The sequence below is a fragment of the Haliotis rufescens genome, unplaced genomic scaffold (genome assembly GCF_023055435.1).
Source record: "Haliotis rufescens isolate VD_foot unplaced genomic scaffold, xgHalRufe1.0.p SCAF_94, whole genome shotgun sequence".
Classification (NCBI taxonomy): domain Eukaryota; kingdom Metazoa; phylum Mollusca; class Gastropoda; order Lepetellida; family Haliotidae; genus Haliotis; species Haliotis rufescens.
The window spans coordinates 1083429-1101784 of NW_025964388.1; the positions used below are offsets into that span (position 1 = coordinate 1083429).

Genomic DNA, 18356 nt, shown 5'->3' on the forward strand with positions numbered 1-18356 from the left:
CAGATATGTGATCTTGAATGAACAGGATAGGATGTCACGATATTCCCCCCAATATTTCATCTGAAAACGAAGGACTTTATATGTTTGTGGAATAAGAGTAAAACTATTTCATTGTTTTTAGAAACACTTGAAACTGATGTGCTTCACAAACTATTACTGGCCTACAGTGTAAGTTTATTTTGGTAATAGATATCCTTGTGCAGTCATTTGCATTTATTAAACACTTTTTCTCAGAATACATTTACTTAGGTATACTTTCAGTTAAGTGAATGTTTGACAAATGTATGCAGAGGATGTAACAAGAACCATTATACAAAGCCATCGATAGGCTTGGTAACGTGCAATTTTCATATTGGATTCCTTGTCCACATATTTATCAATATGTATTTTCTCACTCGGCCCTGATTACGGTGTATGTATACCACCCCTTGGAAATAAAATTGTCCTTTGAACCCCACAACTTTGAGATATGACTTGAACATGATATTACATGTTAAAGAGAAAATTACAATTATAATTAATTGTAAATTGTTGTGATTCATTATTCATGTTGAATCGAGTTAAACGTTTCTAACCAACGTAAATCCCTCATTCATAAGCTCCCACATTTTCTGATTCATGTAGGCACATACAGGATGTTCATTACTGTATCTAGTCAACCCCATGGCTAATTATGTACACCATCAACTAAATGTGTGGGCTAAATGTGACACTGACCAGCTTTAGTATCTCAACCACTGACAGGCTTGCAGATGTTATGGTCGTCCAATCATGAGGAAAAATACATTAACTATTGAACTCCTGGGTGCATGTGCAAATCACCCTACAGTAATACAGGACATTTTCAGGGATTAACAGAAATATCACTGACATTTAAACTAGTATTGGTTTTGAGACCATCCTCAGCGGTGAAACATCCCGACATGACAGCATTTACTGTAACAAAAAGTCAAAAGAAATTAAATCATATCTGTATTTCACAAAAATTAGAAAGAGGCTGCTTTTCATCGACTAAAATATTTTATTTATTACTGTGTAATGTGTTTTATTGCTGTAACTATTGAGATATAAAGAAAACCCTTCTGCACTGCTTCACTCCTTCAGCTACGCCTACCTGGAAACTGAATTTTCCTGCTGAATGTTTATACAGTAAGATTTATGCTCAGATAGTGAGCAAACCAAATGGGTCTCATGAGATCATAGTTTTTTTCTGAAAAGTTATGACAGTGTATGATAGCGAAGAGGGTATTTAGTTGAAGGATGACTAAGAGAGACGGAGACAGCTAAAAACTCCATCCCAGCATCAGCAAGTCTGTCCGTGTCCTCCTCTATGCACGTCTGAGTAGTCTGGCTCTCATGTATTCCTACTGTGGTCTGTCTGTGTGACCTAGGTATGTGCGCTCAGTAGACTGTTGTTTGTACACTTTGCCAGTCTGATGTGCCAATAAAACCCCACACTGGTGGACACTGTTTCACAATTTCCTTGTTTGTTTTCTTTATGACGGTTTGTTGTTTTACTGCACACTCAGCAATATTCATCGTCAAGATGGCAGTGTGTAAATAATATAGTCAATCTAGTGATTGACATCATAAGCATCAATCTACACAATTATTATATGACATAATCAACCAAGTGACTTAATCTCTTTGTTCCTCCTCGTCTTTCAAGCACTGTAACATCATCTCAGTAAACACTCGGGGGGCACGAGGGGCCCAGTCGTCTAAGGTGCAGCGATTCGCTGTGCAGAGTTGCATCCCTTGGGCACGCCAGAAACTAATGATTGTGGGTCTGAATCCCAGTTCGCCCCGATTATTGTATTCTCAATACTTAATTGATATCATGGTGGGCACACCAAGAATTCGCTTCATACAAAGTACCCATACGGAGAGTTTAACCTCGGTGTTTGGTGTGATAAGCCAACACAAAGCCACTATGCTACCCCAGCTCCACTTACCTTTCTAGTTGGTACTGGGACATCTTCCTGAATCAAGGGAGTTAACTCACTATAAAAGTCCAGTTTCCACCCTTGCCGAACTAGGCTGGTATTATTGAGTTACATTTTGGCTGGACTAACGAGTCTATGCATAGTCCAATCAAAATCGCACACCGAAAACAAAATCTGTTTCGTAAACTGTCATGCAAATTTTGGTCAATTGCATGATTTGCAAAGCATGTGCACCGCCAACTCATTGTCAAAAGATATTTTCCAAGTCTTTCCACATTTTTAATCAAGGTGCTCATGTGATTTGATGCACTTCGCGAGGTAAGACCAGTTTTATCACAATATAGATCTTGATTATCGATCAGATCGTCTTGACTGAGCGCCGCCATTTTGTTTGAAACAAATGCAAGTTATATGAGAGATGGAATCTGATTGGTCCATAGGAGAGGCTTATAAGGGACATTACTCGTAATAACCACTGGTGGCGCTACGATTGAGCCCAGGAATTCCAGCCTAGTTCAGCAAGGTCGACTTTTACAGTCAGTTAACTCCCTTGCCTCAGGAAGATGGTACTGGGAGTGAGGGAATGTTGTATTAAGCTGCAATATTGCAGCTATGTCATGACCCCTGCAAATAATCAAGCGCGGTACAAACCGGTGGTTGACAGCATGAGCACAAGCAGCCCTATCTATCTCGACACACCATCAGTCAGGTTGCACACTATAACAAACCAATACTCGTTTTTACAAGTTATTAGGACAAGCTTGGCCGAGTGGGAAATATGCCCTGTAATCCCCACTTAGTAAGTACGAAACAGAGTAGAGAAAATAATTGAATGTATATGTATATATCAACTGCATTAAATCATGACATGAGCGATGAAACAGCTTTAACTTTAAATAACAATTGTTCAACCTAAAACAAGTTAAAGATGGAGGGCGACCGGTCTTCTCCTCCACCACTGCCGAAGGAAAAGGCAAAATCAGACTTGTTCGATGTAGGAGTGCTGTCACCCACAAAGTTGAAACTGAAGTTTTGTGGTGACTTGGCGCCCCCAGTTGGGGACTCAAACATGGATAGGAAGGAACTTGAGCGGTCACTTTGTTCCGATCTACCGCTAAAAATAAAACTTGTTTCTGCTGTGTCAGGGTGCTCTGAAACAAATGATGTTGGGCATAACTGAAGTTGCAATCTTTGTTAAAAGCTTGAATTTGTCAGATTCCTTTATTCAGATTTTGGTAAGGATAACTATGTTGAAAGAAACTAAAGAGAGAGTGAGAGAGAGAGAGAGAGAGAGAGAGAGAGAGAGAGAGAGAGAGAGTGAGTGAGTGAGTGAGTGAGTGAGTGAGTGAGTGAGTGAGTGAGTGAGTGAGTGAGTGTGAGTGAGTGAGTGAGTAGGGTTTAATGCCGCTTTTAACAGTATTCCAGTCATATTACGGCGTGTCAGCTTGATGTGGGAGGAAAGCCCGAAGTGATGCAGGTCGCAGACATCTACCACTTCGGTGAAACCCACGAGCATGGGTATGGTGCTGACAAACCTAGAAACATAATTGGGATTCGAACCCACAATCATAGGTTTCTGGCATGCCCAAGGGACGCAACTCTGCACAGAATTGTGTCACCTTAGACAACTGGGCCACCTGTGCCCTCGAATAATGGCAGAAGATGTAGACTGATATTGTTGGGGGTTTTCTTCTAAATTTTATGAAAAACTGATTTGCTTCAGGTTATTTTTTAGGTCTTCAGCTAATTGGATAAATTTGCAGAATTTTATCTTTTTTAAACAAATTAGAGAAAATCTTCAAATCACATTGACACCATGATATTCCATGGATATAGGAACAATAAAAGACAAACCGTAAAAGATGATTGATACTTAGATGTGAGGATTTATATTGATATGACTAGAAACATCCAGTTTTCAAGAGATTATTGAAACTTCCCCTCACCTGACTTGTCCTGCCCCCCAAACAGGTTCACCATGCCCCCTGATAGTGGAGTATCGGGAGTAGGACTAAACATGCTGGACACAGGCTGGTCCATCTCACATCTGCCCTCACTTGATGGCTGAAACACACATGATATCCTACATCTTCCTGAGGCAAGTGAGTTAACTGACTATAAAAGTCCAGTTTCCACCCTTGCCGAACTAGGCTGGTATTATGGAGTTACATTTTGGCTGGACTAACGAGTCTATGCATAGTCCAATCAAAATCGCGCATAGAAGAAGAATCGTGCGAGTTGCATAGAAAGGACATAACTCGTAATAGCCACCGGTGGCGCTACGATCGAGCCCAGGAACTCCAGCCTAGTTCGGCAAGGGTGGAAACTGGACTTTTAAAGTCAGTTAACTCTCTTGCCTCGGGAAGATGGATATCCTACTGCATTAAGGAGAACCAAATTTGTTCACAATCACACTAACATATTAAGTTTTGAGGCCAACCTGGTCCCATCATCCACAGTTATTAATTCTACCAAGACATTTTAGAAGCCTGCATCTGATTAGTCCGCCAGAGATATCAAAACTGCATTAGGCTGATGACCACATTACTGCGAAAGAAAATATCTATTCAGAAGCACTTCTTTTGAAAACTGCCCATTTGACAATTTCAAACACTGATATTACTTTAACATTGTTAAATATCGGTAATGTGTTGCGGTTCCTAAATTATTTACATCAATATATTTCAGTCGGAAAACTTGACAAACAAATACTTCGAGAGTCACCAAGTGTATTGTAAAATGTTTTAGTAACATCAACACAGTTCAACTTTTGGGGTCACTCTACTACATACCTTGACGTCATGTCTACCACGTCATAATGCTTAGTCTTCCCATCACTAGAACATTAAGATGTCCTATATCACTAGGGTGTGTCATGTCTACCACGTCACAATGCCTAGTTTTCCCATCACTAGAACATTAAGATGTCCTATATCACTAGGGTGTGTCATGTCTACCACGCCATAATGCTTAGTCTTCCCATCAATAGAACATTAAGATGTCCTATATCACTAGGGTGTGTTATGTCTACCACGTCACAATGCTTAGTCTTCCCATCACTAGAACTATCATGGTGTAACATTTATACTAAGTTATCCTATAATAATTAGATCCACATCAAGTGCTTTTATGAGTTACCATGGTGTAATATTTATATATGCATTTTACCTGATGATAAGTATTACTTGCGAAACTATTATATGAAATGATGTATAAATATTACACCATGGTAACTCATAAAAGCACTTGATGTGGATCTAATTATTATAGGATAACTTAGTATAAATGTTACACCATGATAACTATTACCTTAGGCTAGCATCTGTCTAAAAAGCTATAACTGAAACTACTGATATTTTATATATGCATTTTACCTGATGATAAGTATTACTTGCGAAACTATTATATGAAATGATGTATAAATATTACACCATGGTAACTCATAAAAGCACTTGATGTGGATCTAATTATTATAGGATAACTTAGTATAAATGTTACACCATGATAGAACATTAAGATGTCCTATATCACTAGGGTGTGTTATGTCCATTATTTCCGCAGGTTGCTATTCGTAAGCATGACCATTCGATTTCACTGAGAGCGGAGCAATCCTCAGTTCACGGTTTCGCGTCAGCTTTGTGGTCCATGTAGTGTAATTCAGTGAGCCCTGATGTAAGCCAGGTAGTGCTCTGTTCTGTGGGTGATAGGGGCGGTCGGGTAGCCTAGTGGTTAAAGGGTTCGCTCTTCATGCTGAAGACCCGGGTTCGATTCCCAACAATGTGTGAAGCCCATTTCTGGGGTCCCCCCGCCATTATATTGCTGGAATATTGCTATAAGCGGCATAAAACCATACTCACTCACTCTGTGGGTGATAAACTATAACAGTGGTGTGTACTTGGGAAGGAAACATTACAAAAGCAGGGTTAGAAACTAACAGTTTTCGACCACTAGTCCTTATAATGATAACATATTGCAAAACCCTAAAAAAGGAAAAATTTCTACTAGTCCTTATGATACCTTTACCATTGGGCACTTTGGCAAGGACTATAGGACTAGTGCCAATTTCTAGCGCTGAAAAGTTGCTCCATTTTTCTCCATTGAGGTCAGTTTGAATAATGCTTACAGGGCATCTTCATTGATCCCTGAATCCCACATGACTAATTATTTCCACTACATGTATAACCAAAGAGTTTGTGTTTGTTCGTCACGGTAGAAAAGAGATAAACCTTGTGTGTTTTTAGTTAATCATTTGTCTTCAAAAACTTTTAATACATGTCAGTCTAGTGGTTAACTTTTATCTTTTGCTACTTAGGACTGTTTTATATTTACGTTTTACAAACCCTCAACATAAATCCATAAATCCATCCCAGCAATATTCCTCAACAGTCTGTTCATATTCGAGTCTGGATGAGACGTTCAACACTGCTGGGAATTGATGATGACATGAAGCAGGATTCAAAATTAAGTCCACTTGTCTGAGACAAGTTAGTTTCTGGAAACTACGTAGCAGGTAAAATTTGTTTTCAAACCAGTGAAGGTAAAATTAATTTCTAACTTTGTTAAGTGAAGGTGATCCGTTGTTCGCAATATACACAGCAGCGAAATGGATGTGTGAACTCTTTTGACCACTGGGATACCCAACCTCCCCTCTTTTAAAACGTGTAATTACGTGCTTGATTCCCAAGAAGAACGCATGACCACGAGAACCATGATACATATCAACCACCTGAACGATATCATACACATACACAGAACACACAAGCAGGACCACTGCACGTCAACCTTCTGAAAAACTGGAGCCTAAAATTTAGCAAACAAACATACACTGGACCAATGAACGCAAAAGTCCTGATGTTGTTCAACCCTCTGAACAACAGGTATCTACAGCTTCTGATACACATGTACCCAGGACACACAACATACTGGTACCTGGGCGTTTGGACCTGAACTGAAGGTCTGTAGAAATGGACCAGGACTTTTACCCTCCGTCTGTAATAAATAAAACCGCATGCACATCAAATTAGGTTGGTTGGTTTGTTGTTTAACGCTGCACTCAGCAATATTCCAGCCCTGGGCGCTTATTACGTCGAATACGGTATGTATCTTGATGGTATTTGAAGGTTGCAAAACGTTGCTACATGCCACGTTGCATCATCAATAACTGGTGACCCAATCACATCCACATTTCTCAAATCTAAGTAGGGCAGATATATAGGGTCACTTATGTTGAGAACCGCCTCCGTGGTCTAGTGGTGGAGCGTCTGCCTGGAGAGCAGAAGGTCCGGGGTTCAATCCCCGGCCGCATCACACCAAAAGACGTTAAAAGATGGTACTTGTTGTTACACTGTCTGGCGCCTGGCATTTAGGGGCTAAAACAAGGACTGGTCAGCTCGGAGTCAATATACTGTGTCTGAGTGGGGTATTCATGTTAAACCGCGGCATGGTATCTCAGTGAGCTAGCACTATAAATCAGCATCAGTCCGGACTAGTACAAGCAGCCACACACACACACACACGTACATGCACGTCGCATTGTAAGTGCAATAATCTTGGACCTAATTTCACCTCACCTCACTAATGTTGAGTCTCATCTCCAGCCACATAAACTTACAACACTGTAAGTACAACATAATATTTGTGTATGTAAAGTGAGTGAGTGAGTGAGTTGGGTTTAACGCCGCTTTTAACAGTATTCCATATATATCACAGCGTGTCAGCTTAATGTGGGAGGAAAGCCCGAAGTGATGCATGTCTCAGACGTTTACCACTTCGGTGAAACCCACGGGCACGAGTATTGTGCTGCAAAACCTAGAAACATAATCGGGGCTAACCGGGATTCGACCCCACAATTATAGGTTTCTGGCGTGACCAAGGGACGCAACTCTGCACAGCGAATCACAGCGCCTTAGACGACTGGGGCCCCCGTCCCCCCCTTATGTATGTAAAGACAAAGAGGTGTTACTTGTGTCCCATCGCTGTCAAACATCGGTCTCTGGGTGTACACTGGTCCTCCAGGGGACTTGGCCAGGAGGTTGATGTTCTCAATGTGTTTCTCCAGGTTAAACGGACTCTCTGGATCCACCCCATATTCCATAGTCTGACCTGGAGTGGTGGGGCCTGATAGAGAGGAGGAATAGACTTGATAGATCTTGCGTTCATATCCTCCAGAAAAAATATCTGTGGCATGATGTTTCAAATAAAGTTGTTTATGACAAAACCAATTCCCATTCTATCTGATTATTGTTCATGCATGTGCTATAGTGATAACAAAGTCATTTTAAATGTCTATGGGTCTTGGCTGATTTTCACATTATAAGATTTCAGGCAAGTAGGTTGTATTCTTGGTCTTATTTTCCTGTTGCTGAAGGGAGCCACAGTGTGGTTCTGAAGGTCTTGAAGTGTGTGAGTATTTTATGCTGCCGTCACCACTATTACAGATTTATCATAGCAACATATACCTAAGTGATCAGGTAGGTCTGGAGGAGAGAAACCAGTGGTTGATAACATGAACACGGCTCCATCGATGAGGTCACATAATGTTCCCTGGTCAAGCACGAGGCACTGGAATCAGTGTCTGAAGTAACTGCCTGACCGCGGCTCAGCCTCTGGTAACTTTTCAGTCGGGCTGCATGAAATTTTACTCCACCTGCCTGGCAGATAATTTTATGACAACTTACGTATTCAGTTTTGTCATAACTCCTCGTAGATTCTCAAGTCCTTGTTTGCATTATTTCAGCTGAAGCAAGATGTAATTTGTCTCTTATTTTTCGTATTTTTCAATATTTGTAATGTCTAAATGAGGCAGGTAACTTTTGAAGATGGGCAGGCAACATCTATGGGTCACCAGCCCGACTGTCTTGTTGGGTATTAAAGTTATTTCTGACACTGACTGGGACCGATGTGCACTAAAGCACATACTGATAAACATTTACTCTCAACTCTGGCAATACGTACTTGATGTTGATCTGTCGGGGCTCTCCATGACAACATTATCGGGTGCTTCCTGGGGACTCTTGCTGTGAACTGAAACTTCACCAGGAAATACATACATGTGTTGGAATCCAAACGTTTCTAAACCTGACAAAATATTGTCTCTGATTGCAAGAATATGTAAACTACTTGTTAGTAGCGTTTTTTCCTCTCTAGCTCTCAAAACTGGGCAGTTACAAGGTTCTTACAGATATGGAACAATAAAATTCAAGGCTTTTCAAGGCTTACAACTGTCATTTTCAAGGCTTTTTCAGTTATGTTAATAACCTTAGACTGTCAATATCTTTTTTAATGCACCAAACTATATATTCGTTGTAAAACCTAAAAAGCAGCATGAAAATCGCAAATTTTCTAACAAGATTTATTTTCACAACAACAAATACAAATTAAGTCTGTCATGAATTTTAGTACTTGTTTAAACAAGTATATGTCATTTTGTACAAATTCAATGCTTTTTAAGTTACTTTGGTGATTTTTCTAAAAAGGCTTTTCCAAAACATAAATTTCACTAAAAAATATAGGCGTTTCAAGAGTGACATTAAAACTGAAGGGCTTTTCAAGCCTGTAAGAACCTTGAGTTAATTATTATGGTCAAAACATTCATGCCTTGCTATAACCTTCCTGGGTCGTATTTTGGTCTTGGCGACCTAAACAGGCTATGATGTTCAGAACCTACAAGTCTTAAGAGTGCTGTGTATAAGTTGGATTTTACTCATGGTATCTACCACTGTGAAAGCCTAAATTCCAAGGTTGTTTACATTAAAAAAACTCCTCTAAAACTGACAGTTAATCAAATTTGTCCGCAATATTTTTGACCTCATGCATCTCAAAATCTGTTGCCAAAATATGTCACATTTCTAAATGCAAAATATGTCATGCCCAATTGTTTTTCAATGCTAACTGGTGGCTTGACCTACATACCTGTGAAAAATGTGTGTTAAAAAACAAAATATATGCTATTGTCAGGGGGGATATTCTTATTCTTCTTAAGTGAGAAAAGTGCCAGTGTACACCTTATCTACAGGAACTTAAAATAACAAATCTCAGATCAGATCAAACAAGAGTTTGCCACTAACGTGGCTATATCCCCCACCCCTGTTGCAGAATTTATGACATAATTAAATCTAAACAAACCCTCACCTTTTTTAACCGAAATGGAACTTGTCATGGAAACTGTAAAAAAAAGAAGAGTTTGGAACCTAAGTCCATCTTGTTGCCATGGAAACGTAAAAAATTTCTAAGTAACAAAAGGCACCAGTTCAGCATGTACCTGACAGACCTGCAAAGTTTGATGAAAAAATATTGAACGGTATATGAGTTATGCTCCGTAAACGAAACGTGACGGATGGACGTACGGACGGAGCCCGTTTCTATATCCCCCGCCAACTTTGTTGGGCGGGGGATAATAAGCATATCCTACCTGGCTTATCAAAATGACGGGATGTTACAGGTGTGGTTGGTGGTTGTTGCACGATCGGCGAGGGGGGTACCACAGAACCAACATCCAATTTTCGGGGGGCAGTCAGATTTTGAAAGGAAGGGGGTCGAGGTCGAGGTTCACTGACTGGAGACAGGAATCGAGATGCGCCAACTGCTTCTGTGCTGAAAAAGGTTAGGTCAGGGCTCCAGATAATGTTTAGAGCCATTGGGTATTTACGTTATCATTCACTTTGGGTATTAAATGTTTTGTTTCGGTTGATTTCTTATTAATATCGTTACGTCTGTAGTTCCAATTTAAGTGTGTCACATGTCACGTCGCATAAGCTCACAAAAGCGATATACATTTCGAAGTAGATTTCAAGATACAAGATTTACAAGATATCTGCATACCATCACTTAATATGAAAGATCTGTATGGAAATACAGTTATTCAAGCTGAAAAGGCCACATTGCATTATTATGCAGTGTTGTTAATCAATTAATTTTTGTTTTTTTCATATTTTCAGGTAATGGGTAATGGCAATGTATTTGTTATATTTGAGTGAGTGAGTGAGTGAGTGAGTGAGTGAGTGAGAGTGAGTGAGTGAGTGAGTGAATGGGTGAGTGAGTGAGTGAGTGTGAGTGAGTGAGTGAGTGAGTGAGTGAGTGAGTGAGTGAGTGAGTGAGTGAGTGAGTGAGTGAGTGAGTGAGTGTGTGAGTGAGAGTGGTGAGTGAGTGAGTGAGTGAGTGAGGAAAGGAGGGAAGGAAGGAGTGCTATTTATGATGTTAACTCCTTTCAGCACAGTTATGGTGCTGTAAGCCCAGGGAATCAGCAGATCCTGGTTAGGTTGAGGGACACAACTCCACATCTTTTCCTGAATACTATCTACCTATTTTGATCTTCTGGATTAGGTGGAGGAGCAGGTGCTTGTTTTGGTGGCACTCGGATCTGGTTCAGTACTAAGGGCAACCTGGGGACAGATGCTGAGTGCCTCCTCTGCTCCCTGGGAGGTATGACCAAGGAAGGTCCTCGTTGTTTGCCCGATGTCTGGATAGAGCTGACGCCATGTTTCATTTTGAGAGCAGGTACAGATGTAGATTTAGGAAAGAGTGGGATTTGAGGTGAGTGTATTGCCTTTAGAATGAACGATCTTGATTGTCCTGGCAGAAGTTGAGATTTTGACTCTTTAGATATAAAACTTGGCATAAGCACTGCCTTGGGTGACCTCAAGCTGGCAGACTGTAAACACACAAATAAAATCCTCAGTTATTAATCAATTAAATGATGAGTAGGCAATCCATTGAAATTTTTCTACAAATTATTTTTATGGTAGACATTTTCTTTCTGCATCTTCATATACCAGAAACTGTTCTACTCCTCTAGGTAAGTATCCCAACTGGTTGAATATAGTAACTACATACATGTATCATGATTGAAATTCATGTAGATAAGACCATTAAGGTGCGACCAAACAGAAAGTCAATGTATGAAAATCCAGAGGTCCCATAAAAATTATAGTCTAATGCAAAGACCTTACAAACTGTCCCAAAGTGAGTGAGTGTGAGTGAGTATGGTTTTACGCCGCTTATAGCAATATTCCAGCAATATCACGGCGGGGGACTCCAGAAATGGGCTTCACACATTGTACCCATGTCGAGAATCGAACCCAGGTCTTGGGTGTGACGAGCGAACGCTTTAACCACTAGCTAGGCTACCCGACCGCCCCTGTCACAAAGTACTTTCCTTTAAACACATCCAGACAAAACACCTACCTGTGGTGTGAGTGAGGTGGGCATGGTCCTGTCCTGTGTTCCCATCCTCATAACAAGAGGCGAAGCTCTGTTCTGTGTGGTGTCAGCAGCAACAGGAACAGGTGCTACATTCTGTATTGCAGGAGAAGGGGGAGGGGCCCTATTCAGTATGCTGGGAGAACGTAGTGGAGCATTGATATGGATGTCAGACAATCTTGTCACTGGGATTTCTTCAGCGGTTTCCGGTTGAGGTGTGGATGCTTGCTGCTGAAGACACTTCATGATAACATCATCTGCAGGAGGGGACTGCATGGCCGTGTTTGCAGTTAGCTCCAGAATCTCGGCCGAGTTGTTAATATTCACATCAGTTTCAGCCTTGTTGTTGTAGATTCTAGAAATGGAATCAGTCAATTATAAACCCATACCATATTCGACGTAATAAGCGCCCAGGGCGCTCTCAAAATTAGAAATAGGGGGCTCTTATTAGAATATAATTTTGGTGAGAAAAAAACAAACAGTTGAAAGATCTTGAATATTGTGGTTTATGCTGACAACCTGGAATGATACACAACAAATATATTTTTCCAGAATTTAATTGCCCATAATTAAGAGCGCATATAACACATGTACACGAGTGTGTATTATACACGAATAAATAAGTCTTGTGTACATTGATAAATCAGAAGGGGTGCTAATTGGGATTGTTCACTAGCCAATATATTAGCAAACGCAATTTAATGTACAATTAATACGATCTTATCAGGGATATTCCTTGAGCTGGTGATTTAAGCGTCCTTGCCGCACTATAGAAGTGTTAATTTTCACAACGTACGAAACCAGTTCAGTTTGGTTGCCATGTAATCCCTGTCGCATAATACGCCACAAGTGTGGTGTTTAACTTAGAGTATATATATCCCTGACTAGCGCCACTAGTTTTTCCACCCTGGGGGACATTTGTGAACACAGAGGGGCACCCGGGGGCACATTTGTGAGTGAGTGAGTGAGTATGGTTTTACGCCGCTTTTAGCAATATTCCAGCAATATCACGGCGGAGGACACAAGAAATGGGCTTCACACATTGTACCCATGTGGGGAATTGAACCTGGGTCTTCGACGTGACGAGCGAACGCTTTAACCACTAGGCTACCCGACCGCCCCCAGCACATTTGTGTACACAGAAAGGTACCTGTTGTGCATTTCTCTCGTACCTGTGTCGACTACAAACCCAATAACTCAACTGGTGACCAATGATATAATGGGAGACTAGGGTCAGACTAATTGCAATCATGGCAGGTTTGATTCAAGACAGAAATTGCTCATCTAAAACTTGCCAAGAGAAAATATGAAAATATTTCATAATTTGATTTGTATGTTTGTTTGTTTGTTTGTTTGTTGTATAACACCGCACTTAGCAATATTCCAGCTATATGACGACGGTCTGTGAATAATCAAGTCTGGACCAGACAATCATTGACATCATGAGCATAGATCCACGCAATTGGGATACAATGACATGCATCAACCACGTCAGCGAGCCTGACCACCCGACCCCATAAGTCGCCTCTTACGGCAAGCATAGTCGCCCTTTACGGCAAGCATGGGTTGCTGAAGACCAATTCTAACCTGGATCTTCAAGGGTCTCATAATTTGAACAATTTTTTACCTGTCCTTATCCAAACTTGTTGTGGCTGAACCTAACAATATTGCTGCACTTGGTAAGAAGATGCAGTATTTCCTTTATAAAGAGCTGGGACCTTATTTAGTGGTAGAGAGGAAGGTCCTGGGTTCGATCCCCAGCCGCGTCATACCAAAAGACGTTTCAAAGATGGTACTTGTTGTTACCCTGTCTGGCACACGGCATTAAGGGGAGAAAACAAGGACTGGTCAGCTCGGAGTCAGTATACTGTGTCTGAGTGGGGAATTCATGTTAAACCGCGGCATGGTATCTCAGTGCACGAGCACTATAAATCAGCATCAGTCCGGACTAGTACAAGCAGCCACACACACAGATACACGTGCATGCACGTCGCTACATAAGTCCAAAAATCTTGGTCGCGACATTAAACCCCATTTCACCTCACCTACAGCAACCAATGCTAATTGTAAGATGCTGCTGAATGAATCAGTGTTCATGACTTGGTTGTCTGTGTGTCATCCTACCCCAACAATGTAGATCGTTGCTCACAATGTCAATCAAGGGTCTGTCTCAGGGCCAGATTATTTACTGACTGCTGTTGTATGGCTGGAATAGTGCACAAAACAACAAAGTTATAAAATCAGATTGACATACCCGATCATGGTGGACATATCTTCTCCAAAGCTGTCATCAGAGACGTTGGCTGGCTGTTCATCAATCTCCGTTCCATCAATTACATCAGTTCCCTAATGCGAATTGACACAAAATTAGCTATGCCAGTTATAAAAGTTACAAAGTAAATGTGATTTCATCATCAGCACTTTCTCAGCTACGCATACAGCTGTGGTTTTCAGGATGTAAACAAACCTAGCCAGTAAAACCATTGGTTGATAGCATGATCAATGTTCTACGGCATTGCAGTGCAATGACAATTAACAAGGGCACACAATGACCATTTGACCCTTTTCAAGTTGGCTCTTATGACATACAGGGGTGCTTTGGGCCCATTCTGTGCTGGAACCCCAACTGGGTCTTTGGTCTCAAGGATGAACTGAGTGTGCTAGGGTCTTCTTACCTCCTCTTGTCTGGAGTGCTTCTCCTGAATCTCCAACAGCTCAGCCTCAAACTGAGTCTTTTCCAACACAGCATGCTCAGTATCTAGCTTCATCTCAGCACTGGCTGGCATAGGGAAATAACTAGCCTGTGTATACCTTCATGTTAAAGTGGGGAGGGAAGACTATTCGGGGTATTTTAGCTGTTGCATTAACTAAGAACACAATACTACCGTATTCGACGTAATAAGCGCCCCGCTCTAATAAGCGCCCACGGCGATATTTGCTAATATATTGACTAGTAAACAATCCCAATTAGCACCCCTTCGGATTGATCAATGTTCACAAGATTTATTTATTCGCGTATAATACGCACTCGTGTGTCATATGCACCCTTAATTATAGGCAATTAAATTCTGAAAAAAATATATATGTCGTATATAAACATTTCAGGCTGTCAGCATAAACCACGAAATTTATCTTTCAACTCTGTTGTTTTTCACCAAAATAATATTCTAATAAGAGCCCCCTATTTCTCATTTTAGAGAGCGCCCTGGGCGCTTATTACGTCGAATACGGTATTACAATAGCTGTTTGGTATTAAACATGGGTGTCTAAGGCTCCTGCAAGATTTTGGCAATGATATTTAGTTTGTTTGTTTTGTTTGTGTTTTGTTTAACGCCACACTCAGTAATATTCCAGTTATATGACGTCAGTCTGTAAATAATCGAGTCTCGACCAGACAATACAGTGATTGACATCATGAGCATCAATCCACACAATTGGATGCAATGATATTTGTATCAGAGAACCAAAATCTTAGGGCTGTGTATTGACATGGATTTTGTATTGCAATATATTGCTTTACTGTAACCTGTATTGCGATATGTATTGCAATATATTGCTTTACTGTAACCTGTATTGCGATATGTATTGCAATATATTGCTTTACTGTAACCTGTATTGCGATATGTATTGCAATATATTGCTTTACTGTAACCTGTATTGCGATATGTATTGCAATATATTGCTTTACTGTAACCTGTATTGCGATATGTATTGCAATATATTGCCAGTTTACATTTTTATGAGTTAGTCAGAGTTATACCCTGTGTTAATGTCAGATACAATCAGTCAGTGTCCCTCACTATTTTTCCTTTTCAGTGAATAAATGTATGATAAAGAGATTAAAGAATAAAAACAAAACAAGAGGAGCTTGATAGTCGCGATGTGTACATGCTAATTGATAAAAAGATCTTCAGAGGCAAGTTGTATCAGAAAGATACTATTTTCCAACTCCGTATCGATTAAGAACTCATAAATATACTTATTTATATTTGCCCCAATATATTGCTACATTTACAAATGTATCGCAATACGTATTGCTGAAGATTTGCACCACCCAGAGAGCAGAAGGTGGGTGGTTTAATACCCTGGATTCGTCACACCGAAAGATGTTAAATGATGGTACTTGTTGTTACCCTGCATGGCACTCGGCATTAGGGGAATAAAACAAGGACTGACGACTCGGAGTCAGTTTACTGTGTCTGAGAGGGTTATCCACGTTAAACTGTGGCATGGCGTCTCAGTGGGCAAGTGCCATAAAACCAGCACAAACAAGTGCATAAACGTCGCTGTATGACGTACCTCAAAAAGTGTACTTTATCGCTGGATGAAGTACATCCAGGGCTTCTGATCTTTTAGAGAAGCATCTTAGAATAAAGAATCGATTCTACATGTTTGCCATTTTGTTGTGTTTACTGCAAATATTGATGGCCTTACATGGTATTTTCAATATTCAACAACATTGTGCTGATTTGTTTTACACTTTGGTAGTATAACACATGATCACAGTTTTAAACAGGCATTCTCAGAGGCCCCTGGTCTAAATGTTTGTAGATTATGTTTAGTGAGTGAATGAGTACGGTTTTACGCTGCTTTTAGCAATATTCCTGCAATATCACGGCGGGAAACACCAGAAATGGGCTTCACACATTGTACCCAAGTCGGTAATCGAACCCAGGTCTTCGGCGTGACGAGCGAACGCTATAACCACTAGGCTACCCGACCGCCCCGTAGATATGTTTAGCAAGTGTCAGCTAAAAACACAAGTGGAATTAGCTATTTACCAATTTAGGTCATAATTCTTATTATAATGAAAATGTTAAGCACTTCGAAGGTGACCAGTATTTCAATGCTCACAGACCAGTTGAGAGAAATTGGCTATGATTCTTTAATTAAATTGAGAATTGTATTGAATGAAATCTAAATACCTTTCAAAAAATACAAATTATGGTAAAACAATATTTTTTCCCAATTTCCCTGACACAGGCACTTCTAGATAAATCTCTGATGATTCATTATTGTGTGATAATATTCACTTCCAATACTCTTCCCTCAATCACTTTAGCATTTCCTGAAACTGGCATATATTATAAGATACACATTTAATATCCAGAGATACAGATAAGCAGCTTATTTGCGTAAAAATGCCCCCTTAGAAATATTCAAAACTCAATCACTTTCAATTAACTTGTGTACAGAAACTCATGCATTAAATGAAAAACTCAAATATATAAAAACATCACGAGTAAAGACCCAATGAAGCTTTTTCAGCATGCGTACAAAGGAGCCAATTTCCAAAACACAATTACAAGCTAATTTACTTTCCGAGTCAAGCCTATATATCTAGAACAGTTATATACATCTAAAACATTATTACATTTTTTTAAAATCTTAAAATGTTCATTAATTTGGGGAAACATCCAATAAAGTGATAAATAGATGTGTGAAAAAATATTGGTTACCCAATGAAAAATTTAATAACCCAATTAAAATAGAAACCCTAGAGTAAAATCTCAATTGCTCAAAAAGTTATCTGGAGCTCTGAATGTCAACATAGGCGTTAGGCCTTGTAGGCGCATAAGTTTTTGGCAAAGACTATTTGTAGCACAACATGATGACAATGAGAACTGAGTGGACATAACGGCTACCTAAGGCCAACCTTTATATTTGGATGAGGATACAGTTTTATGATGAATTTGTTCAGGTTTTTAAAGTTGACCTCTGAGCCGCCTGAAAAACAGTACAAAAGTAACTTCAGAAGAGGATATGAAAAAATGTTTTACAAGATACTTTTTCAAACTTTTGAACCATCTTCTCGAGGCAAGGGAGTTAACTGACAATAAAAGTCCAGTTTCCACCCTTGCCGAACTTGGCTGGAATTCCTGGGCTCGATCGTAGCACCACCAGTGGCTATTACGAGTTATGTCCCTTCTATGCCTCTCCTATGGACCAATCAGATTCCACCTCTCGTTTCACTTGCATTTGCTTTAAACAAAACGGCAGCGCCTAGTCAGGATGATGTGATCGATATTCAAGATCTATATTGTGATAAAACAGGTCTTACATCGCAAAGTGCATCAAATCACATGAGCACCTTGATAAAAACATGGAAAGATTTGGAAAATATGTTGACGAGTTGGCGGTGCACATGCTTTACGAATCCTGCAATCGACCAAAATCTGCATGACAGTTTACGAACCCAATTTCGATTTCAAT

General features: G+C 40.1%; 1 protein-coding gene across 3 annotated transcripts in view; it reads right to left on the reverse strand.

Annotated features, from left to right (window-relative positions):
* Positions 1-2766: 2766 nt before the first annotated feature.
* The window catches only part of LOC124137659, a 28147-nt gene continuing 12557 nt past the window's right edge, over positions 2767-18356 (reverse strand). The window contains exons 6-16 of one of the 3 annotated variants that reach the window (XM_046504051.2): positions 17822-17870; positions 14819-14918; positions 14398-14489; positions 12129-12498; positions 11246-11595; positions 10357-10538; positions 8901-8969; positions 7909-8063; positions 6876-6935; positions 3893-4010; positions 2767-3097 (exon numbers count right to left, since the gene is read on the reverse strand). In XM_046504051.2, the coding sequence (XP_046360007.2) occupies positions 2859-3097; positions 3893-4010; positions 6876-6935; positions 7909-8063; positions 8901-8969; positions 10357-10538; positions 11246-11595; positions 12129-12498; positions 14398-14489; positions 14819-14918; positions 17822-17870 (1784 nt within the window). In that variant the 3' untranslated portion in view covers positions 2767-2858. Of the gene's footprint in view, positions 3098-3892; positions 4011-6875; positions 6936-7908; positions 8064-8900; positions 8976-10356; positions 10539-11245; positions 11596-12128; positions 12499-14397; positions 14490-14818; positions 14919-17821; positions 17871-18356 lie in introns of all 3 variants that reach the window. The other 2 variants (XM_048391665.1, XM_048391666.1) reach the window with 2 other exon arrangements.